At 39.0% G+C, this 26,167-nt stretch overlaps 1 protein-coding gene and 2 non-coding genes across 7 annotated transcripts in view; 1 reads left to right on the top strand and 2 right to left on the bottom strand.

The window, feature by feature from the left end:
* Window positions 1–1,451: 1,451 nt before the first annotated feature.
* LOC141909401 (U2 spliceosomal RNA) lies at window positions 1,452–1,644 on the bottom strand. Its single transcript, XR_012619718.1, has one exon. It is a non-coding gene; the product is annotated as a U2 spliceosomal RNA (small nuclear RNA).
* Window positions 1,645–3,254: 1,610 nt separating this feature from the next.
* LOC141909390 (U2 spliceosomal RNA) lies at window positions 3,255–3,447 on the bottom strand. Its single transcript, XR_012619707.1, has one exon. It is a non-coding gene; the product is annotated as a U2 spliceosomal RNA (small nuclear RNA).
* A 986-nt stretch (window positions 3,448–4,433) lies between these two features.
* Window positions 4,434–26,167, top strand: part of LOC141909073 (mitofusin-2-like) — a 39,182-nt gene continuing 17,448 nt past the window's right edge. For 2 of the 5 annotated variants that reach the window (XM_074799416.1, XM_074799421.1), the window contains exons 1-10: window positions 4,434–4,553; window positions 10,910–11,153; window positions 11,413–11,542; window positions 11,890–12,052; window positions 19,369–19,490; window positions 20,687–20,795; window positions 22,223–22,330; window positions 23,663–23,816; window positions 24,527–24,716; window positions 25,365–25,596. In XM_074799416.1, coding sequence (XP_074655517.1) covers window positions 10,934–11,153; window positions 11,413–11,542; window positions 11,890–12,052; window positions 19,369–19,490; window positions 20,687–20,795; window positions 22,223–22,330; window positions 23,663–23,816; window positions 24,527–24,716; window positions 25,365–25,596 — 1,428 coding nt within the window. In that variant the 5' untranslated portion in view covers window positions 4,434–4,553; window positions 10,910–10,933. Of the gene's footprint in view, window positions 4,554–4,613; window positions 4,628–5,174; window positions 5,295–5,528; window positions 5,575–6,547; window positions 6,616–10,909; window positions 11,154–11,412; window positions 11,543–11,889; window positions 12,053–19,368; window positions 19,491–20,686; window positions 20,796–22,222; window positions 22,331–23,662; window positions 23,817–24,526; window positions 24,717–25,364; window positions 25,597–26,167 lie in introns of those variants that run through there. The other 3 variants (XM_074799420.1, XM_074799417.1, XM_074799419.1) reach the window with 3 other exon arrangements.

Raw genomic sequence — 26,167 nt, 5'->3', positions numbered from 1 at the left:
TTAATTTCGAGCCACTACGATGGATCTAAAATTATGCAAATAAATTGTGAACTTCATTATGCCCGGAAAATTTGCTACTACCTACGAATATTCATAATATCGATAATATCCTACACTTTAGTCGCGATAAAAACACTTGTGAAACGCTCAGTGAACCAACCCAAAAGCGTAACCGCTACGATGTCGGTAGGCTACGACACGTGGTTCGCACAATTTGCGGGATGCGTTCGCTGTCCGCCGCCAACATCTTCACTTTACGTAGAAGTGAGTTTCGTTCTCCACATGCCCATCCAAACTTTTGAAATGATAGTCGTCTAGAAAGGAAAAAGGCGGAACGGGATGATTTGAATTTGAATTGGTACCGCCCCGGTGTCGTACGGATATTGCAGGGAATCCCCGAACTGCCACGTTTGGTATGGCGCCGTATTCTAACTTCAAGCAAAATAGTTCCAAGGAATCCTCTATTTTTTCATCGATTTGCCTCTCAGGATCCACGGATTTCGCACATACATCAGTTTTCCGTCGACTCTCCTATTTGTTGAATTAGCCTACCTTTTCACTGCCCTACCTGTGGCTGGTTCCATTGATCTAGGTACTATTTTGGGGTCCTGCGCTACGCGCTTCCCGGTCTCGGCGAAGCCTACTCAACTCTAGGCCCTTTACTAGTTTGCAGTCAGGGTGAATCTTTCTCGCGTATATGGATAAACGTAGGTCGATACTCGATATTTATTAGGCACACGGTTTGAATACGCTGTGGCCCGATATGACAGCGCAATAAATCGGGACTCGAACCCTTATCATGCCACCGGTTGCTATGATATCACCGAAAAAAGTTGCTATGTTACTCAGTAATGCGGTTGCTAGCTTCGATTTCTTTGCCTCCGGATAAGATGACTTGCCGTGAAATTCAGCGTTGGTTGCTAAAACTTAAGACGGAAAGTATTTCAACTGATTCGGAGATCCCGATTGGGCGATGATTGATGGATCGAAAGTATTCATGGATGGTAAATATATACTCACAGTCCAATGAAGCGAATAAATCGACGACAGACGACGGAATTCAACTTCCGTCATTGATTCGTAATTACGCAACGCATATTCTACGTATTATGTACTTCGACATTACGCCGGAGCCCAGGTCAAGGTCAGTTTGTTAATGGTCTAGATCTTCTCTGGAACTGAAGCCGAAGCTCACGCCCACACAAACCCTGGCCGCAAACCATTCATCGGCCTATTACATCGCCAGAGATTTATAAGTATTTAAGCCAATCAGATACGTTGTTTTTCACGCGTGCGATTGGCTAATCGCTGGTGGCCGCTAAGCGGCCACCCGTGCACCCAAAAAAATCTTAGGCCTACAGACAGAGCTCGTGTTGGCGTGAGCCAAACAGAACCTGGTAAGCGAGGATAGACCTAGGCTCAACTATCTTTATTTGATATTGAACTCCCAGAGGGAGTGAGCCGATCCTGGAGGTACTGCAATACCAGGCCAACTCGTGGCGAAGGCGGAGCAAGCCCCTGACTCTTCACCTAGTGCCAAAAATCAGTTTAATATCGAAGCTCCCCTATGGGGAGCGTATCAGATATTAAGCTGATAAGAACAGATACTACACTTTGATCTTAGCCAATAGGCCGAGAAGCGATACCGTTGAATGAACGCAATTCAATATATATGTCGAACAACCGTTATTTACATCAACTGTGTGAGACATATAAAAATGTACGCGCTATACCTTTTTGAATGATTTTAATTTTCGATAGGGCATTCAAATGAAAATTGAATTGATTTCATATATTCCGGTATTAATTTCGAGCCACTACGATGGATCTAAAATTATGCAAATAAATTGTGAACTTCATTATGCCCGGAAAATTTGCTACTACCTACGAATATTCATAATATCGATAATATCCTACACTTTAGTCGCGATAAAAACACTTGTGAAACGCTCAGTGAACCAACCCAAAAGCGTAACCGCTACGATGTCGGTAGGCTACGACACGTGGTTCGCACAATTTGCGGGATGCGTTCGCTGTCCGCCGCCAACATCTTCACTTTACGTAGAAGTGAGTTTCGTTCTCCACATGCCCATCCAAACTTTTGAAATGATAGTCGTCTAGAAAGGAAAAAGGCGGAACGGGATGATTTGAATTTGAATTGGTACCGCCCCGGTGTCGTACGGATATTGCAGGGAATCCCCGAACTGCCACGTTTGGTATGGCGCCGTATTCTAACTTCAAGCAAAATAGTTCCAAGGAATCCTCTATTTTTTCATCGATTTGCCTCTCAGGATCCACGGATTTCGCACATACATCAGTTTTCCGTCGACTCTCCTATTTGTTGAATTAGCCTACCTTTTCACTGCCCTACCTGTGGCTGGTTCCATTGATCTAGGTACTATTTTGGGGTCCTGCGCTACGCGCTTCCCGGTCTCGGCGAAGCCTACTCAACTCTAGGCCCTTTACTAGTTTGCAGTCAGGGTGAATCTTTCTCGCGTATATGGATAAACGTAGGTCGATACTCGATATTTATTAGGCACACGGTTTGAATACGCTGTGGCCCGATATGACAGCGCAATAAATCGGGACTCGAACCCTTATCATGCCACCGGTTGCTATGATATCACCGAAAAAAGTTGCTATGTTACTCAGTAATGCGGTTGCTAGCTTCGATTTCTTTGCCTCCGGATAAGATGACTTGCCGTGAAATTCAGCGTTGGTTGCTAAAACTTAAGACGGAAAGTATTTCAACTGATTCGGAGATCCCGATTGGGCGATGATTGATGGATCGAAAGTATTCATGGATGGTAAATATATACTCACAGTCCAATGAAGCGAATAAATCGACGACAGACGACGGAATTCAACTTCCGTCATTGATTCGTAATTACGCAACGCATATTCTACGTATTATGTACTTCGACATTACGCCGGAGCCCAGGTCAAGGTCAGTTTGTTAATGGTCTAGATCTTCTCTGGAACTGAAGCCGAAGCTCACGCCCACACAAACCCTGGCCGCAAACCATTCATCGGCCTATTACATCGCCAGAGATTTATAAGTATTTAAGCCAATCAGATACGTTGTTTTTCACGCGTGCGATTGGCTAATCGCTGGTGGCCGCTAAGCGGCCACCCGTGCACCCAAAAAAATCTTAGGCCTACAGACAGAGCTCGTGTTGGCGTGAGCCAAACAGAACCTGGTAAGCGAGGATAGACCTAGGCTCAACTATCTTTATTTGATATTGAACTCCCAGAGGGAGTGAGCCGATCCTGGAGGTACTGCAATACCAGGCCAACTCGTGGCGAAGGCGGAGCAAGCCCCTGACTCTTCACCTAGTGCCAAAAATCAGTTTAATATCGAAGCTCCCCTATGGGGAGCGTATCAGATATTAAGCTGATAAGAACAGATACTACACTTTGATCTTAGCCAATAGGCCGAGAAGCGATACCGTTGAATGAACGCAATTCAATATATATGTCGAACAACCGTTATTTACATCAACTGTGTGAGACATATAAAAATGTACGCGCTATACCTTTTTGAATGATTTTAATTTTCGATAGGGCATTCAAATGAAAATTGAATTGATTTCATATATTCCGGTATTAATTTCGAGCCACTACGATGGATCTAAAATTATGCAAATAAATTGTGAACTTCATTATGCCCGGAAAATTTGCTACTACCTACGAATATTCATAATATCGATAATATCCTACACTTTAGTCGCGATAAAAACACTTGTGAAACGCTCAGTGAACCAACCCAAAAGCGTAACCGCTACGATGTCGGTAGGCTACGACACGTGGTTCGCACAATTTGCGGGATGCGTTCGCTGTCCGCCGCCAACATCTTCACTTTACGTAGAAGTGAGTTTCGTTCTCCACATGCCCATCCAAACTTTTGAAATGATAGTCGTCTAGAAAGGAAAAAGGCGGAACGGGATGATTTGAATTTGAATTGGTACCGCCCCGGTGTCGTACGGATATTGCAGGGAATCCCCGAACTGCCACGTTTGGTATGGCGCCGTATTCTAACTTCAAGCAAAATAGTTCCAAGGAATCCTCTATTTTTTCATCGATTTGCCTCTCAGGATCCACGGATTTCGCACATACATCAGTTTTCCGTCGACTCTCCTATTTGTTGAATTAGCCTACCTTTTCACTGCCCTACCTGTGGCTGGTTCCATTGATCTAGGTACTATTTTGGGGTCCTGCGCTACGCGCTTCCCGGTCTCGGCGAAGCCTACTCAACTCTAGGCCCTTTACTAGTTTGCAGTCAGGGTGAATCTTTCTCGCGTATATGGATAAACGTAGGTCGATACTCGATATTTATTAGGCACACGGTTTGAATACGCTGTGGCCCGATATGACAGCGCAATAAATCGGGACTCGAACCCTTATCATTTGACTTGGTTTATATGGTGGCAGCACCTCCTGTTCGAATAGAAATGTCCGACGTCATGCCGAAGAGAGGTTACATGTGCACAATTCCATTCTGGTCGTTATTAATTGATTAGCTCTGTTATCACCAGCGATAAGAGGATAACAAGGTTTGAGTTCTAGGTTTGATTCCTAACCTTTTTATTTTTCGACCGCACATCCGTCTTTTACCTTTAAAGTTTGTGTGCGTGCGTTGTTTCTCCCTTCTCGTTCTATCTGACTTAGTTAGTTACCTAATCGTTGGTGGTAAGCTTTTTATAATCGGATGGGCTTATACCAACGTTAGGGATGACAAGGACCAAAACACGGTTGAAAAAAGTAACACTTCAAAAATATACTTTCTATCCACTTCAGTCCACAATTAATGGCTTAATTCACAAACTAACACAGGTACCTTTCGAAATAATCCAATTCTATGTATGTTTCGAGTGATTAATCAACATAATTTTGAGAAATTAATTAATTTCCTTACAAATTTCACCATTGGCCGCCATTTCTCTGTATTGCACATGTGGCATGATAAGACAAGGGGACCTACAAGGATTTAGATAAAACTTTCAAGACGAAACGACAATTTTTATTTTTGATGGTTTTCCAACCTATATTTCAAATCTTCGTGTTTTCCATTATAAATAATGAAATAATAAATTCTGGTAAAAGAAAAATGTGAATAAGTGTTGATTTCTTAATATTTTTCAATTTCGTCGTTTCGCTTCGTTAGTTTGTGCTGTAGTCCTGGCCTCAGTCCACAGGTGCCAGCACCTCCAGTAATTTTCAAAATGGCAGCTGTTGACTCTACGGAAATTTACTCTCACTTTACGGCCGATTTGCACATGGATTAAGATCGTCAGGTGAGGTGTTATAGGTATCAGACAAACTACGAATCTGTTGTGTGTCGATTACAACAAAAATTTGACGGATATCTTAAGAGACAATGAAATGCCAGGCAAATTACTCGTCAGTCAAATTGGCTGACGAAGATTTCATACAAAAATGACCTTCCCATTCCTGACTGTGGTTTGTGAAAATATCCGATCGTGAAACTAAACCACCGACAGGTTACTGACTATGTCTGACTCTGACTGACTGCTGACTTCTTAACTTTTAATTAAAATCACAGTAGACACAGGGGTTTGGCAATGGGCTTAGATTTTATTTCCGGGTTGTTGATAATCTCGCGAGAATGGCACTAAAATTATTTGCAGTTCATATTTAGCGCCATTCTCATGAGATTATCAACAACGCGGTAATAAAATCCAAGTCCATCGCCAAACCCCTGTGATTACCTTAATTCCACAGGGGTTTGGCGATGGGCTTGGATTTTTTATTTCCGGGTTGTTGATAATCTCGCGAGAATGGCGCTAAATATGAACTGCGAATAAATTCAAAATATCACGGAAATACCTTGTGTTTATATTGTTTATTTATCCGCTATAAAGTTCCGATAAACAATTGGTTGTTAAGGATCATCATCAGACAGTCGTCACGCTTTACTACATTAAATAACAAGGGATGAAACAGTTCAATTCGTGCCAGCCAGAAAGTTGGGACAGTCACGTGACAGTTGCACTTCTTATTTGACTGAATGCAAACCCGAAGCATCTAAGATGGAAACTATGATACGAAGAATATTTGAGAATAAATTACATTCAAATGCATTTTTTTCTATGAATTATATATTTGATCATAATTTATTCTTTATAAGTTATTGATTTCATATGAATAGTAATCTGACAATTGATATCGGTCTGTAAATATGTTAACTTTTCATGTTAAAGTTTTAAATGTGATGACATCATCAGAATGTCACGTGACTGTCCCAACTTTCTGGCTGGCACAACTCTCAAGGCGTTTCATCCCTTGTTATTTCATATAGTAGCGTGACGACCGTCTGATAATGATTCTTGACCAATTGTTTATCGAAACTTTATAGCGGATAAATAAACAATATAAACACAAGGTATTTCCGTGATATTTTGAATTTATTCGCAGTTCATATTTAGCGCCATTCTCGCGAGATTATCAACAACCCGGAAATAAAATCCAAGCCCATCGCCAAACCCCTGTGCTTAATTCCGCTACAACAATGAATAATAATTCATAGTCAGTAACCTGTCTGTAGTTTAGTTTCACGATCGCATATTTTCACAAACCACAGTCAGGAATGGGAAGGTAATTTTTTTATGCAATCTTCGAACAGCGTTTCATCCCTTGTGATTTTATATAGAGCGTGACGACCGTCTGATAATGATTCTTAACGACCAATTGTTTATCGAAACTTTATAGCGGATAAGTCAACTATTACCGGTAGGCCCTAGTCTGAATACCAGTCATTGTTACGGTACCCTACAACGTCTGATGCTAAGAGGTTAACTCCTGTTAATTGCAATGCAACAACTGATAATTGCAATGCAACAACTGATTTTGGTGTCAAATCAAACCTTTGTACTAAAATAAATAAATTAGTTACCTTGTTGACTTTGAAAACGTGTTTTATGATAAAATTTTTGATGATTTAAATCGCGAACCGGAGAATTTATTGAATTGAATTGATTGCCACTATCGGGATTTCCAATACGGACTAAATTAATAAAATGTGAAAATTCAATATGTCTCTCTCAAATTACTCTAAATATTATTTTTTGTTGATAAAACGCATAAATTTTGGTCAATTTTAACCTTAATAATTTGAAACAAGAATAATATCTGCATTGGCACCAAGTTAAAGTTCGAATCCGTAATTTACACTCCCATCATGCACCACGAAAAGCCGCCATATTTGTTATGTTGCTTCACTTCAACTGTTTTTTGAGGCGACTAGTCAAAAGTTTTGAGCTACTACGATCGTCAAAAGCTACTTAGGATTACAAATTTATGCACAAACAATAGTTAACTTCCATCTGATTACAGGACAGTCAATTTGAGGTAAGTTGATGGTGTTTTAAGGGATGAAATAGATGCTCAAAGCCTCGTCCCTTAAAATGAGGGACGCAAATTAACCTTATATGAGCACTGTCACCCTAGACGTTGTTTCAGGAACAACGGCTAGCTACTAGACTACGGTAGGCCCTAACACAAGGTATTAACGTGATATTTTGAATTTATTCGCAGTTCATGTTTAGCGCCATTCTCGCGAGATTATCAACAACCCGGAAATAAAATCCAAGCACATCGCCAAACCCCTGTGATTAAAATCACATGGACTTGTCACAATTGGCAGTGAATGAATATAACCAGTATCAATGACCAACCCCAGTATCCTTGTATAATAAAAAAACAAGGGTGGCAACTAATCATCAATCTGAAAATGACCTCTCCACTTCAATTGACTGTAATTCCAAAAATCCTCAACCAATTCACATGAAATTAGCTTTAAAAAATCCGTTGGTACCGCACCCGCCTGGAAGTAAATATGACCATGATTTTTTAAAACAAACTGCTTTCGACCAGTAAATCTGAACTGATTTTTACAAATGATGGTTCATATCGATGGTTCTGTAGGAACCAGGAAATCAAGTCCTGGCAAGCAAGGACGCCTGCGATTCAGTGATAACAATCGTCTAATGTGCGGTCACTGACGTTGGACGGCGATTTCATAATAATTGCCGACGATTTAAGATCTTTCTACTGTCGACTAAAAATCGCCTAGCTTGGGTCCTAATTTTGCAGAAAAGTACTTCTTTTTGTCCTGGCCTAACCACTGGAAACCCTGATAGGGTAAGGGTAAGACGAGGCTATATATAATTCAACTCACCAAACCTCCAGTCATGTGCTGTGGCGCATTGGGTGCTCTACTACTTTTTGGTTTGGTTTCGAATCCCAATATTACAAGTCAGAATTTTACTCTATTGCGCATGCGCTAACTGTCCTCCGTAACCGTAGCTGTCGCACTCCATTTATGGACTCTGTAACTGGAGCCACAGGGTAAATTCAAAATATCATGGAAATAACTTGATTTTATATTGTTTATTTATCGGCTATTAAGTTCCAATAAGCAATTGGTCGTTAAGGATCATTATCAGAAGGTCGCGACGCTTTTCTATGGAATGTTTCATAGTTTACAAATTGGGATCATTCATTATTACGTCCACATTAGGCGAGGGGGAGGGGTTAGTGCAATTGCGTACTGTAACGCTTAATGTATATGAAAAATTGGCTGATTCTGCGTACATGGGGGAGGGGGGGTTGAAAATTTCAAATTTTATGCGTACGTAATAAATAAATGATCCTATTAGCAAATCAAGATAATTGATTTCTCATAAGTAAGATTTATCTCCAGGTGACCACTCTTAGCCCGATTCGCCAAGACAACAGTCTGTTTTTAAGTGATTTTATTCAACCAAGAAACCCCTAAGATAATGCTCCGCGGTATAGTTCCACATAATTTACAGGCACCTGTCATTAATTTTTTGAATTTTTAGCCCACTTGGGACTTAAGTCCCTGCAGGCTATTGCGTTCACTTTTCGTCCATCCGTTCGTCCGTCCGTAGATAGAATCCAGTTATTTTGGGAAGTTTTGAAGACACTTAAGGTAATGTCTTGATATTTGCTTTATACATGTATCTACCCTAGACACATCTTCAGCCCAAAAACTGGCCCTCTCAGATTCAAAATGGCCGACTGGCAGCCATTGTTGTTCACCAAATTCAGCACTTTTGAGCCCACTTGGGACTTTAGTCCCAGCGGGCTATTACATTCACTTTTCCTCCGTTCATCCGTCCGAAGACGGAATCCAGTTAATTTGGGAAGTTCTGAAGACGCCTCAATGTAATGTCTTGATATTTGGGTTAGTAGAAGAACTTAGTATTTCCTAAGGGCCTATTATATTGGTACCTAGGCATATTTTGCTACCATGACCAATTGCAAAGTTGTAGCTCATGACATGTTCAATGGATGTGGTGAGTTTCAAGGACATTGGGTTTTGAATATGGTCACCAGGGGGCGTTGAATAGTAGAAAAACTAAGTATTTCCATATTAAATTGGTAACAAGGCATATTTCGTCATCACAATCAATTATAAAATCGTAGCTGCTGACATGTTCTATGATTGTGGTTAGTTTTAAGGTAATTGGTTTTTGTATATGGTCACCAGGGGGCGTTGCTCTCCCTGTTCTGCGCATCGGCGGATTTAGGGCTGTCTTGTATTAGGCATGAAACACCGGGTGGGGGATCTGGGGGGTCATCCGCCGGAATATTTCAAATTCCATGTGCGCAATTGTGCAATTTCCTGCATTTTAGAACTAATTCAAGAGGAGGTGGGTAGATTATTGCAACACAACTCTCAAGCCGGTGCTCGACAGTATTCGGGAAAATAAGAAATAAACGCTCGGAACTTCGAGGGGAAGGGGCCCTGGTCTCTCGGGTCTCAACGTCCCTGGATCTGCCGCTGCTTCGAAAGCTCTTCATTTCGAGTTACTGAGCTTGGGGAACATAAAAAGGTAACACATAGCCGACTTGTGTCCGACCAACCCATTTCGTATGCTGCTGGGCACTTGGTAGATACAAATATAAGAATGATTGATTGATCAAAGCATCTTCAAAATTTCCCTTGAAAAATGTGTCAAAAGTTCTGATTTTGGCAGTCGGCCATCTTGATTCTGATCAGGTCAGTTTTTCGGCACAGGATCACCGACGGGGCATTATTCCTGTTATATACTCACAGCTGAGTGACACTGCTATACCACCGAGGCAGCCTAATATAGTTGAATTGTTTTACCTACACAGAGCCCTCAACCTAACCTTAACCCAAACCTTCTGGACCATATTGATATTTATTAAATGCATTATGAAATTAGATAAATTTTGAATAAAGTGAATTTGACGCATCAGTTGTTGCGTCAAAAATGCTATTTTAATTTTGACAGTATTTCCATGCCATATTACCTCGATCTGCCGTATATATATTGTATCTCCCAAGGACCCATCACCTTAAAAAAAAATTGGGTCAATCGGGCTCAAGATGGCTATCCTGTGATTTTTTGTGCCCATTGATGTCAATTTTGACTAGTTCGCCATTTTTCATTGAAATTTGTGATGAAGTATTGTATGGAAAGGGATCTTTGTTTTTTGAGGAAAATATCAACAGGTTTTAACTTATAGTCTTGATGGTTGTTAGCACTGCATAAGATACAGCTCACATGGAATTTTGGAATCGCCCAATTCTTTGTTCTTGCCACCAGGGGGAGTTAAATATTGAATGATATACAATTTGTCTATTCATATTGGGCACCTATGGATATTGCCACAATCAGTTGCAAAGTTGTAGCGACATGTTCTATGATTGATTTCATTATTGTCACTACCAGGTGTACCTTCACCTGCACTTAAAGACTTATTGTGTCATCTTCAAGTTCTAGGACTTTGGAATCTCATACCTTTGTTGCTACCCATAGATGTTCTAACTTGGTTATTGACGATAATAGTTGGACATACTCTGATAAAACATAAATTCTTCTTTTATTTCTAGAATTTTTCTGAGATTTGTTCCGACATGTCCGGCGTGGTTTACGAACATTCTTCAATGGCTGAATTAGCAGATAGAAGTGTGAAAGATGACGGGCCACAGTCATTGCCAGTTGATACTAGAAATCTTGGAAATGGACACCAGGCACCTTCCCCCTTGAAAATATTTGGTCAAGCGAAAAAAAAAATCAACGAAATCTTCAAAGACATCCGTGGTTATATCGACGAGAGTTACAATTTTCTGAAAGGTATGTGAATTTTCACTGTACTACACTGTTCAGTGTCATTTTGAAATTTTACCACCTCCAGGTGCAATTAGAACGTTTTTTTATTTTCCACAGATTCAAAATAAGAGTATCTTATGATTTTTATGCTTTATTTATCCACGATGCTGCGTCAGCAGTTCTGTCTTTAGGCTGGATCCGCCACTGAATTTCTGAAGATACTTAACTATTTGTCAAGAGATATTTAAGACTATTTTAGATCGAATTTCCTATTACTTTTAAGATGTTGAAAGTGAAGAAGAAAATCTTGCAGTTAAAGAACATGTAGAATTAGTGCAGAAACACCAGGATAAAGTCTCCGGTATTTGGGAAGTTTTAGCTAGAGATCACATGAAAGTTGTGTTCTTTGGAAGGTATGATAAATTGCATGAAAAACTTCATTATTTATAGAGTTTTGTTAGCAATATGTCTTACAATTGTTATGTTTCTGATTAAAATACCTTTTTTGGCGATCAGAAAGACTATTGTTGAAATATTCATGTTAAAGCATTGAGAAATTATGGGTAAAAAGATTTAAAGCATAGATCGGCCACCTTTTGTAGGTGATAAATCCAATGGTAATTCAATATTCTTGAAATAAGGTGATGTTAGACTACTGGAAGACTTTTGAAACTTGGACATGTGTTCAGCTAAACATGTAATCTTGGTTGGCAGCTCTGTGGAATTCATCATTTGTTGACCAATTTCTGTGTATTTACAGAACTTCAAATGGTAAAAGTACTGTGATAAACGCTATGTTGAAGAATAAGATATTACCAACCGGTATTGGACATACGACAAATTGTTTTCTGCAAGTCGAGGGAGGGAACTGTACGGAGGCATACCTTCTTACCGAAGATTCCTCTGAACATCAAAGTTTACAGGTTAGTAGATTTTGACTGGTAATTACATACCATCCATGTCACATGTGATCATTTCCCATGGGGCCATCCCAAATTAATTGTCTGTTTGCTGTAACACCAACTTAAGTTTTCAGGGACATTTGACAGCTTAGAAACGTAAAATTTTAACTTACAATTCTTTTTAGTTGAAGAGAGCCTAGGTCTCTCCTCTATCAGAATACTGTGGAATTATGCAGAGAAGTACAGTTGTACAGAGCAAACTTAAAGGAAAATATAGCTGCAAAGCAGCGATAAAGGGTTTTCTGCACAACCTTTGTTCGGATTCTTGTTTGTGTCAGGACACTGTCGATCACGATTGCGTGTACACAGCCACACCATGCTATTGAAAATGAAGGGAATTTATAATCTTTTTCAACGGTAAACACGGTTTTATGAAAGGAAGGTCTACAAACAGTTAGTTATGCCTACTTAAAACCATGGATGACTGGACCAAATGGTTATTTGACTATGGAGAATCGACTGTTAGGCCTTAACTAGTCTTTATGGATTTCGAAAAAGCATTTGATAAGGTTCATCAGCGATTTCTAAACAAGCAATTAGGAAACAGTATCAATGATGGGTTGCTTAAATGGCTCATTAGTTTTCTCGGAATGAAACAGGTGGCAAAAATCAACGGAACTGTCCTCATCTTGGTACATGTATAAGTAGGTCTAACTAGTGGAGTCACACAAGGTAGTATCCAAAGTCGTCTTCACTTCACTGTCCTGACAAATGATGAACAGAATAATCCAGAATGTACAGGAATGGTTAGATTTCAAAACGACCTACACAAGCTCTGTTCCGTACATGGTCAGAAACATGGAAGATGAAAAGGCTGGAAAATTTAACCTGCAAAGACATGATATGGATGACTGTAGTGAACTGATATAACTGACAGTGTAGAGTTAACGAATACTGAGGTTTAGTTTTAACCGCGAAACTGTTTCGAAATGAACTGTTTCTACAGAACTAATGTGGGTTTATATATGATAGGGATATTGGATACGAAGAAAACCCAGGTTCATATTATACATTTGTGTTCGAGTGAGAAGATTATGTTTTTCAAATGACGATTACTCATTATAGCGAAAAGACTTTTTAGTTCCACAAAAATTGTTTTCTTTGGGATGAAAAACGATCCCATCTACTTGTACCGCGAGAAAATTTTGTTCGAAGGAAAACAATTCTGTTCGATCAGACGATATGAATTTTTGTTCCAGGCGAAAAACTGTTCGCTTTGCAAAAAAATTTGTTATAATAAAACGCTTTGTTATTGTCCAAAAGAAAAACTTTTTGTCCCGACAAAAAAAAAAATCTGTTGAGCAAAAACAATTTGTTCAAATGAAAACAATTCTGTTCGATCGAACAATATACTGTTTGTTCGAACGTCCGATTTTCGTTTTGAAATAAATATTTGATTGAATAAAGCGCTATGTTATTGTTTGAATGAAATACATTTTGTCCCCTCCAAAAAAAATTTGTTGAGGGAAACAATTTTGTCCGAACTAATGTTCGAATGAAAACGATTCTGTTCAATCGAACAATATACTGTGAGCGAAAACAATTTTCTTCCAATGAACTTTTAGCCCACTTGGGACTAGTCCCAGCGGGCTATTGCGTTCACTTTTCGTCCGTCCGTCCGCCGTAGACGGAATACAGTTATTTTGGGAAGTTTTGAAGATGCTTCAATGTAATGTCTTGATATTTGGGTTACACATGTATCTACTGGCCCTGTCAGAATCAAGATGGCCGACTGGCAGCCATTGTTGTTCGCCAAAATCAGCACTTTTTACACATTTTTGAACTTTTTGAGGGAAATTTTGAAGACGCTCAAATCAATTACCTTGATCTTTCGTATATATTTGAATCCCCCAAGGGTTCATCACCTTAAGAAAAATTGGGTCGATCGGACTCAAGATGGTCATCCTATGACCTTTTTAGTGCCCAAAAATGTCAATTTTGGCCCAAATTCTGAGTCCCGTAGCTTCCTACTGGTTCGCCATTTCTCATTGCAATTTGTGAAAGGTATTTTTTGGAAAGGGCTGTTTTATACCTGAGCCAGGTATTTTTGATCGGCCAATTATGATGCAATTGGCAGCCATCTTGGTATCATCAGTACTCATTCGTAGGTGGGAAAAAGTTTTTCCACATTGTATTGATACCTAAGCATATTTTGTTACCACAATCAATTGCAAAGTTGTAGCTCATGATATTGTCTATGATTGTGGTGAGTTTTGAGGACATTAGTTATTCTATATGGTCACCAGGGGGCGTTGAATAGAAGAATAACTTAGTATTTCCTTATTAGATTGGTACCTAGGCATATTTTGTTAGATTGTTGAGCATTTGAAACCACTTCCCAAGAAGGCGTGGTGTCCCTGGACCCCTAGTTTAATAAGGTCATCAGGGGGCATTGAAACATTTGAAACTACTTCCCAAGTTGGCATGGTCTCCCTGGGCCCCTAGATTTTGTTTTGTTCCAACCAATGGAATCTGGATGAAAATTGCGAAATTTCGACATCGATTTCTTCAGTTTTCCTGGATTTTCCAAACCTCTCTTGTAAATGATATGCAGATATAGAATATTGATAAGCAGGGCCCATTATGTATGTGATTACGGTCTTTTTGGTTTACCTTTGTTAGCTATAATGGTGTTGGCATTGAGCCGATTATGTAAAATCAAAGTACGTTTTATATGTGATTATTTGTTTCATTAGTTCTCGGCCTAAACGATGTATGATTTGGTGACGAATCGTAAGCTTTTTCTCTTAGGTTGTGTTATGTCATCCTTTCTCAGGATATATAAATTATAAACTTTTGTTGTGTCTTAAAATTCTCATCATCAATCTTTCCAAGATGTTATTCAAGCAGTTGCAAAAGAAGTTCACATTGACCAACATCGAGTTCATTTTAAGAAATTTTTTTCTTGGGATATACAGGGAATTTCGGGGCCATATGATGTAATGGGAAAACAAATATCAAAATTATGGGAAAGCCTCAATTGAAAAAACAAAATGACAATCATTTCATTTGACTTATCGAACATGGTTCGCTTGTAATTCGGATGGTTACGAAGTAGGCTATCTAATCAAGTACCCGAACTAGTACCTTAAGCAATGTCATTAGTGTCCTGGCTTGGATTTGTCTTGTCAATGTCTTAGCCCGAAGAAATGTACATTTGTTACGGTTGCCGACCGATAATATAAGCGAACAAACTACAGTTTTCAAGGTAAACCACTTTGCCCATGGGCAATTCATTTGATCAACTGCTTTCTCTTCCTGTTAAAAATAAGGATACTCTTCTCACTGCTTGGCGCTGCGGACAGACGGAAGAAGTCAGTTTGGCTTTGGTTTTCCTCACTGCCGGACGTGCTTATACGGTTGTGGTGGTTCACAGTTTGGCTTTGTTCTGTGAGCGTGTACTTACGTACGTGAACTGTGTGCCTTCCTTTGTGCTGTTTGGAGTCTGTCGTCCGGGTTATTCCACTGTGTGTGGGAGTCTTATGTATTTGTTCCCTACTGTGCGCGTGTACTGCGCGTGGAGTCTACTGCGTGTGGTTTAGAGGCTGTGTGCCTCGCAGGACTATATGTCCTGTTTGCCTGCTGTGTGCGGGCTGGAGGGCTGTGTGCCCCGGAGTCTACTGTGCGTGGACTACACTGTGGCTGTGTGCAGAACTGTGTGTCCTGTGTGTGAGAAAAGAATGGAAACTCGTTTATAAAAAAAATAAATAAACATATAAACGACGAGTAATAATGAATTATGAATTTTTAGGGCAGAGAAAAGGTCAGGGTAGTTGGTTCTCCTTACTATAAGTGTATTTCGGTATACTTCGGCCTACTATTGTGAGATTTATCGGTCAGAGAGTTCGGTACGATCTGTTTTGAGGGTGTGGATTCTATTTTCTCGGCGACGATTGTGATTACCGTTGGGTAACTTTTGATGGGTTGCTTTTCCTTCTGGTCATGTTGCTGCGGCCGATGAAGCTTATAAACCATTGTACGTTGTATCTTATCTTTGAGCGATTAGGGAAGCTCTGTCCCATAGGTCTTTTACATATGTTCTCACTATTACTTCACTTGCTGTGTAGATCTTTTGTTTTACTCCCCTTTATGGTTTGGGTTTGGGTTTGAGTTTTGGGTTTTTTATTAGGGTTTTCTGTTACATCACAGAAAACCCTATTGAGATTCGCGTGTTTCTTATTATTATTATTTTATGTCACACTATTTTCACTAAAAGAACTAAGGCTTTGTTACCTTGCCGCTGTTGTCGATACAATCCGTATGATATCGTTCAGCTCACTGAGATCTACAAATACTCCGCGTGTTTTTTCACGAATCATCGTTACAAAAGCACTGTCGGGCTGTAAACATCGAAAATTTAGCCCCATTCAATGGGGCGACATGTTTTTCGAGTCGTCATCCCGAAATCAACCCGCAGGCCGATTGTCACTTCGATTATCAATTCAAGTATAAATGAACTAATTTATTGCCGCAAACTTCACATTCAGCCGCGGTCTTCAAACAGTAATTTCAACAATAGCCCATTTTCCTCATTAAATCATATTACCGATACACTGGAAATTTACTACTTTAGATTTTCAAAGCACTGTCGAGCTGTAAACATCGATGAATCGACGTGTGTCGCTACATCGTCATTCCGGGGATCAGCTGCGAGTTTCTCCTCATCATGAGAATCAAATCGAGTACAAATTAATTTATTACTACCAGTGATTTGGCTGCGGGTTTCAAGGAGTTAGTTTAACAATACCTATTTTTCTTTACCAAATTAACCGTGTATTTACTAAGATGAATCTTTAGTGTACCGGGGAGTCGTAGGCCTAAACTAAACACGCCGAAGAGATATAGCGGAGAAAAGCTGTTATGTCGACGAGGTATCAAAATAAAAGAATATATTGCTTTATTCGGCCGCGGGCTTCAACCTCTATATCAATACCATCAATACTCTATATTTCCTACAGTACATACCGATCATTGTCAAATGCACAAGGTATTTACTAGATACAAGTGTATAACACATGCCTATCCGTATGCTGGACTCACACTTGACATTTGGAGTAAGCGTTCGCTGTGGGGGAAAGGAGATGGTTCGCTGTGTCGCTTGAAGATTTTATCGAGTTTTACGCAACCTTAAGGCTTTAGGCCTACCGCTATGACCTTCACTGACTCAAACAAACAGAATATAATTGTTGCTTTTATTAACGGACTCATTGGATTGAACTTCAAAACAAAATTTACGATATTTAGGAGGGTTGTTATTCAATGGGCCTACGACCAATCTGCCCGGATGTTAGGCCTACGCATATACATAGGCCTACTAGTAACCACTACTAGGTTAAAGCTAAGTTCACTGTAAAGGAGGAATCAGATTTATTAAAATGCATGTTAATTAGTGATTAACTGGTTCTGACTTGCAACGATCAATCACAATTATCAATTTTATCGACAAAAATGAAGATTTTTTTTGGAAAATTTCGTCTGAGCAGACAGCTTTATAAGCCAGACTTTTCATTTGAGTTTTTCATCATAAATGAAGCTGGTATTTCATTAATTGCTAATGACTTAAGCCGGACGTAGGTCGGCTTTGCGACGATTGTGTCGCAACGACTCATCGACCTACGCTCCCTTGCGATGGGTTGCGACTTTCAGCAACGCCAGTCACAAGGAGTCGCACGTGTTCTACTTTCTGCGACGTGACACGACTGTCACAACCGACCTACGCGCTCTTGCGACTGGCAGATACGTCGCGAACAGATGGTGACAATCGTATCGCAACCGACTTGCACCGAAACTTGCGATGCAATGCAATGATCGCGTCGCAAGGCCGACCTACGTCCGGCTTTAAGTTACTGCGGAGCCCCAGAAATATCTTTTCTTTCGTTCAAAAGACCTTTCGCTTGAAAATTCTTTCGTCGGAACAAATTTGATTTCGTTCGAACCAATAATATTCTGTTCGATTGTTCAGTTTGAAACAATCGTTAGAACAAAGTTGAACAAACTTTTTTTGTCCAAACGAAAGGTTTTTTCGTTCGAACAATCGTTCGATCAAACAGAATCGTTTTAATTTGCACAGAATTTTCTTGTCAGATTATTAATTTTTTCGTTCGAACAAGTATATTGTAAAAAGTTTTTTCTCCGAACCAAAAGTATTAAGTATTTCGTTCAATCGAACAGAATTGTTTTCATTCAAACATTCGTTCGAAAAAAATTGTTTTCGCTCAATAAATTTTTTGCCGGGACAAAAAGTTTTTCATTTCAAAAATAACATAACTTTTAATTGGAACACATTTTTTTGTCAGAATGAAGAAAAGTTTTGGTTCAAACAAAAGTGTACTGTTCGATCAAACTGAATTGTTTTCATTCGAACAGGATTTTTCTTGTCGGAACATTAAGTTTTTTGGTCGAACGGCGTGTTAAGGTCGTTTTCGAAATTTACTCGGTCTGGTATATTTTAGATTACTGTGTATGTCATTTGTCAGGACATTAAACAGAAGACGACTTAGGATACTACCTTGCGTGACTCCACTAGTTAGACTGACTTATTCCAAGATGAGGCGTTCCGTTGATTTCGGCTTCAAGTTTTCGTTCAGAGATAACTGCTGAGCAATTTGAGTGACCTATCATTAATGATGTTTCCTAATAGCCTGGTTAGTAATGGCTGATGTTGTGCCTTATCGTTGTGCTTTGTCGAAATCCACCGTTGAACAGGATTCTAAGACTGTGCAGAAAACCCGTTATCGCTGCTTTGCAGCTATATTTTTCTTTGCAATGCCTTTTCCGAGTGTTTTGGGCTGTCGGTTGGGTGGCCCCGGTTTTTCCCATATCTATTTATCTCTGCGGTATGTCGGCCAACAGGGTTTGTAAATATTATACTATTCTCACTACGTGGCGCTGCGGATGGACGGAAGAAGTCAGTTTGGCTTTGGTTGAGTTGGTTAGGCCAGCTGTGCTGTTGGGTGGAGTTTCTTGGTCCAGGGGAATCAGTTGAAAAACAAAAAACAGGGAAGTCATGGTAGGTTCTCGCTCCTTTGTGCGAGCATGCTGCCGTCCCGGTTTTTCCCATATCTATATATCTCTGCAGTATGTCCCCACAACTGGGAGTGAGAATATTATACTGTTGCTACAGTCATTGTGTCCTTGACGACATCATGATGTGAGTGAATAATTAAATAATGCAGGTATCAATCTGCACCTCTTTCATACAGTTTGGTTTTCAGAGTTGGTTTTCAGATATTTTGTTATTTACGTAAACTGGACTTGCTTCTGTTTGTCTATTTCAGTCAGTGAAACACCTAGCCCACGCGCTGAGTTCAGTAAAATTAGACAACAGTGCTTTGATAAGGATCATCTGGCCTAAAGACAAATGTAGTTTATTGAAAGACGATGTTGTATTAGTTGACAGGTAAGTTTAAACCCGCTTAATTCGAATCATTTGGTTCTGATGAAATTAATCTGGTCAGTGGTTTATGATAAATCTGTATGGTCACCAGGGGGCGTTGACTAACTAGAATAACTTAGTATTTCCATATTATATTGGTAGACTAGGCATAGTTTGTTACCGCAATCAATTAAAAAATTGTAGCTGCGGACATGTTTAATGATTGTGATGAGTTTCAAGGTCATTGGTTTGGTTAATGGCCACCTTGGGGCGTTGAACAATTCAATAACTTAGTATTTCCATATTATATTCGTACCTATGCTTATTTTGTTACCACAATCAATTGGAATTGGAAAGTTCTAGCTCATGACATGGTCTATAATTGTGGTGAGATTCAGGGTCTTTGGTTTTTGAATATGGCCACCAGGGGAACAATAAATACAATAACACAAGTTTTCCCTTTTGCTTTCTGATTGGCTTTTTGAAACGGATATTTTTGCGATCAGATTTTAATAATTGGCTCCTAGGCATATTTTGTTACCATTATCAATTGAAAAGTTGTAGTTCATGACATGTTCTATGATTGTGGTGAGTTTCAAGGTCAATGGGTTTTGCATATGGTCACCCGGGGCGTTGAGTAGTCGAATAATTTAGTATTTCCATATCAAATTGATAACGAGGCATATTTTGTTATTACAATCAATTACAAATTCGTAGCGTCTGACATATTCTATGACTGTGAACGGCGTTGAATATTGAAATTGTTAGATTGTTGAGCATTTGAAACCAATTCCCAAGTGGGCATGGTGTCCCTGGACCCCTAGTATTGGTAGTTAGGCATATTTTGTTGCCATGATCAATTGCAAAAAACGGTAGCTCATGACATGTTTTATGGTTATGGTGAGTTTCAAGGTCATTGGGCTTCGCATATGGTCACCAGGGGGCATTGAATAGTAGAATAACTTAGTATTTCCATGTCATATTGGTAACTAGGCATATTTTGTTACCACAATCAATTACAAAAATGTAGCTGTTGACATATTCTATGATTGGTGAGTTTCAAGGTCATTGGAATTTTTCAAGTCATTGGATGGGGCGTTGAATATTGAAATTATTAGATTGTTTAGCATCTGAAACCACTCCCCTACTTCAATTAAAGAAAACAATAAAACGAACAATAATTAACATCAATAAATGAGGCTCTTGAACTTTCATTACAGTCCAGGAATAGACGTTACTCCGGATTTGGATAGTTGGATTGATAAGCATTGTCTCGATGCTGATGTGTTTGTTTTGGTTGCTAATGCTGAATCAACTCTGATGCAAACGGTAAGCGCTTTGAAACCCGATATATCTATGTGATGAATAATTTGACTGCTGTGGGTTATGTTTATTATGGTCAAAGACCATATAGGCATCATAGCTAGTAAAAATCCTGCCGTTCACGGAACAACCGCCGTAGTCTATTTACTGCCATGGATATAGTCCCATAAACACAGTATCATATGGAGCTGATAATCTGATAGAAAAATACCTGTAACATGTCATTTACCTGTATCCATGATCCTGGTTATGACTATCATAGCCCATTGTATTTATGTTCCAAAAACCTGATGATTTATGGGAAGTTTTGCGGTGCATGAAGGGCTTGCCTTTCAGCGAATTGTTTCAGCAATGTTACATACAAAAGTTGTCGATAAAGAATTGCGCAGTTAGTGGATTAGACTGACTGGGAGCGGACCGGTAAATTTGTCTCTGCTGGGTTCCTCAATAGCCCAGATTTTATTTTTTGAGAGTGGGAATTAGGGATTTTCTTCACGAAAGTAACCAGATGTGCCTACATCACATGCAAACTGCACCGTTAAAAGTGTTACTCTTTGGGAATCCCTGAGTTAGTTAGTACATGTAGTAGGCTAGAGATGATAGTGCTGTGTACGCATGCAACATAAGTAATGTCCCAACTTGTGTAAAAACAGACTGACTCAGAGGTTTGACGGACGAAAAATAACCTGGTCTGCGTCAAGGGGGCCTGACACAAAATAGTTTTTGACCCCAGTATCCTAGATACTTATATGAAAAATATAGTACCTTAACCTAGGAAACTGGGGTCAAAAACCTTCTGTGTCAGGCCCCTGTGGATCTGCGTAGTAGAAAAAAAAAGATATAATCAGAAAATTGAATTTCTTTTCACTGACACTGAAATCTCGTCACATGCATCCTCTTCTCACTACTAGTCAAGTTTGAACTTGACTATATGGACCTTATGGTCCAATATGTTGTTACAATACCTTTTGAAATGAACCCAAAATTTTATAACTCTCCTAAAAGTTTGAGAGATGAGGGTGGAAAGAAGAATACCACACCCTACAAACCTCTTTAGTGGTGTGCCATATTTCATTTAGATTTGTGATTGGTATACTTTGGGAAGGGATCTTAAACATATCAGACTGATTTTCCGATCAGTCAATTTTCACACAGTGACCATCTTAGTGTCATCAGTCTTCATTGATTGATGGAATAAGGTTTTTCAGAGGAATATCACCAGGTTTTTATGATGTATGATCGATTGCAAAGTTGTAGTTCCCGACATGTTTTGTCATACTGGTTCAAATATTGATCACATTGTTCAAATTTCATTTATTCACATCTTATATGAATGGAGATAACATTTATCTGCAAATACTATTTCATTATTCGTTTTTGAAGAAGAAACTACGGTGAATTTAGTTCAGATTTATTTTCTAATTTTTTTCCAGGAAAAAAAATTCTTCCATAAAGTCAGCGAGCGGTTATCTAAACCAAACATATTCATTCTGAACAATCGATGGGATGCATCTGCCAGTGAACCAGAATATATGGATGAGGTAATTTTGATATCTAAAAAACTAGTAGAAACATCATGGTGTCTTGCTCATAAGGGCTTTGGTTCAACAGCCACAATGGACCTGTTTACCGCTTCCTGTACTGCCAAATAATCTGGTGCTACGTATTCTACTTGAGTGATCTACATTACTGCTATGGCAACATTTATGAAGATATCAATGGTATTGCACTTACTCAGATTAGTTTTTTGATTTTCATGGGAGGGATGAGAATTCTCAGCGGATCCACGGATTTCAGTACCACTTTTCCAAATACATTTAGTCCAAAAATGATGTTTAACTATAGCGTGGGGGTAGGGGTTGATTGTGTCACTGACCTGGTCTGGTGCAATTTTGGTAACTGGGCAAACCATAAAAGCGTTCTGTGTCTGTTATACTCATAACTCATCATTGTGTCTTGCTTTTCGATGAGCTCGACATGCACTTGACATCGAAGTGCTGATGATAAAAAAATTCATAAAATCGTTTCTATATTGAATGGACAGAACCACAAAAAGTACATATGATAGAGTCCCCATTGAACGGAAATTTTCATTCCACATGCATGGTTCTCAACGGGCTGTATTTGCTGATCTCCCTGCCGTCTTAGGCTTCACTGCTAAACTTTATCACCCTGCAAACAATTTTTGTCCTTTGGTATATGCTTAATCTATCAGAATCATTAAAGGTTGATACTTAATTCTAAACAGTGTATACATGTAGTAAGTTGATAAATCAGATGCTTGGTAGTTTGTTGGAATGTAGCCAGCAGTAGCTAAGTAACTGAGTTGATGTTAATAACTGTGAAATAGATTTGTGATCATTTTTCAACTGCCCTACTATTTTAAGTTTAGTCGAGTGGATGAGCTGGGGGGTTCTTCCAATCTATTGATGGGTGAATTAGATATACAGTGTGATGATTGTTAGTGGTTCATGGGTCAAGATCGCTCTAACTGCTCAGAAAGCGCTTCTAAGTTCAAAGATTTTGGTAATGTCCAGTGTTTGAAGTCCATTTGTTAGAACATCGATTCAAATTATCTGTAGTCAGGTTTTGAACACCCCGTGAAGTCTGGATGATTAAGATGTAATAATACATGGAATGAGGGGGCAGAATTATTTGATGGCGAGCAGTCTCACAGTGCCATATGGTTCTTTTTCACGACTGAGAATATTATAAATATTAGGCTAATCGGTGCACAGTCAAAATTTAACGCCACTTATGTGACCAAATAAAATGTGGTTGTTGTATGATTGGAATTTCCATTAATTTGAATCATCTGTGGTGGATTTGTGATAATAAAGTGTTTTAAACAGTTAAACTTTATTTGTTGATAGGTGAAATCCCAACATGAGGAACGTAACTTGGCATTTTTAGCAGATGAACTGGGTGTGATTGACAGGAAGAATGCGGCTGATCGGGTTTTCTTCGTTTCGGCGAGAGAAACTTTAATATCCAGATTACATCAAGATCAAGGAACGCCAACGCCCTGTAAGTGAGAAGCATATGTTTCCATTATTTTCTGTATGTCTACTAACCAATCGACAATTTCATTAATTACAAATTGCAATGTAGTTCAAATTACCGGTAAATATCAACATTTTGGATCTTTTGAAACTAAATGGGGTCAAATAATTGAAAATGGAAATCTTTGAAATCCCATATTTAATAGGGGATAGCAACTCTTATGATGATATTTATAAGGAAACGAGTAGTAACAATTAGCAGAATTAAGGATAAGGTTCAGTCTGCATCATTTCAAGATTGAATTTATTCTCTGTTTGAAAATTGTCCAAGTCTTCACATTCAAAGGGTAATGTGTGATTCAAAGGATCACTAGTCTTTTTTTATGCCCACAGCAGGGAACTATTGTATGTCTATAATCACCTGGCGATGGAAATGTCTGAAATTGGGAAATTTAGATCTGAACTTGGGCACCAGACTTGTTAGGTTGGAGGTGCCGGTGTTCAATAATCAATTATTGCCAAACAAAACGCTTGTGGATTTAATAGTCAAACATAATATCATCAGGGTTAATAGTCAAAAACATGAACATCACGTAATTTTAACTTCAATGGCAAATTTATACTTATAGAGGGCCAATTTTTTATAAGAAATCTCATTCTTGATTTGGGCCATTTGGGCATTCCAAATAATTTTGGTCATTTTGGGGATGATAAGATTGTCACATTCTTTTTCAGTGGGAGCCTTAGCCGAAGGTTTCCAAATACGTTTATTCGAATTTGCTAATTTCGAGAGACAATTCGAAGAATGTATCTCGCACACTGCCGTGAAAACGAAGTTTGAAAAACACAGCGATCGTGGCAAGTTGATCAGTTCAGATCTTCGCTCAGTAATGGAAGAAACCTATGAAAAGGCTTTAAAACTTAGGTAAGTAAAGGGCCTGACCTTGGTTATTAGCGATTACATTGTGTTTCCGTTTATTTCGGTACCTATGCATAATTTTTTCACCACAATGAATTGCAAAAATATAGCCCGCTGTGTGTTCGTCATACGATTGTGCTGATTTTGAACATCATTGGTCACCAGGGGGCATATAAAAGTGAATGAAAATGGTAGCAATTTATGTTAGTGCTTATTCACATTTTGTTACCACACTCAGATCAAGTTGTGGCCTGTTAATTAATATGTTCTATGATTGTGGTGGGTTTTTAGATGAATTTTGTTACATCTCAATGAAATTGCAACTTTTCTAGCTCATGACATATGGTGAATTTCGACATTAAACTTTTCTAGCTCATGACATATGGTTAATTTCAACATTATTAGTTTTCTGCATATGTTCACCAGGGGTGTTGAATAGTAGAATAACAGGGTTCCCATTGGTTTTGTCACCTATGGATATTTTGTAACCACTAAATCAAATTGGCAAGTTGTAGCCCATGAAATGTTCTACAATATTGAGTTTCAAGGTCATAGGTCACTGTACACAATCACCTAGGGGCGTTGAATGATAATTGCTGCAAGCATGTAAAACATATGCATGCAAGTCATTACTAAAATTTTGCTTTTTCGTAGAAAAAATTACCTCCAGCAACGGCAAGAGAAAGCCGACAAATTCGACTACACGGAACAACAACTGAGCCTTTTAACGAAAGAAATCAAAGACAAAATCAAATCGATGGTGGAGAATGTCGAGAGGAAAGTATCGAACGCGTTGAACGAAGAGATACGTCGATTATCCGGCCTCGTAGATGAATTTGATCGACCCTTCCATCCTGACCAGATGATGCTTAATGTATACAAAAAGGTAGTTTAACAGATGATGTTGATGATGAAATGAGGTTTGATTTTAAGCTTAACACTAATAGTGATACTGAATGAATACAAATACAAACGATGTCTACCAATAATGAAGAATAACAGAGCTTCGTCCCTTGGGTTTAGGGTTAGGCGTATTATCTTATCCATAACCGTAGGTGTAGCTGTCCGCCGAACTTCAGGGAAAGTGTCTACAAAGGATCTGTGGGTTAGCCAGGCTGTGTATGTTGAATCAAAGGCATACAGTTTATAAAAAGATAAACTAACTCTTGTTTATGCATCCATTATCAAATGAGTTGGAAATAGCGTTAACTCATGTCTTATGACAGAACAGTGATATAATATGTCACTATCTAAATTAACGAGTTGCAAATAGCTTCATGAGTGGAGAACCTCCAATGCAACTGTGGCAATCGATAATTTATTGGCAGTCGATAATAGCTCAGTTCAAATAATTTTGACAACATAAAAGAGTGCTCGTCACACCATCTGGTGGGATAGCTGGTGTCGCAGCTCCTCATTGTTTGAAATCAATTAGGCTTGGATTCAAAGGCTTATTG

Source organism: Tubulanus polymorphus, chromosome 7 (assembly GCF_964204645.1).
Source record: "Tubulanus polymorphus chromosome 7, tnTubPoly1.2, whole genome shotgun sequence".
Lineage (NCBI taxonomy): Eukaryota > Metazoa > Nemertea > Palaeonemertea > Tubulaniformes > Tubulanidae > Tubulanus > Tubulanus polymorphus.
The sequence above is the reverse complement of the archived record's forward strand: the minus strand, read 5'-3'. Positions and strand labels throughout refer to the sequence as shown.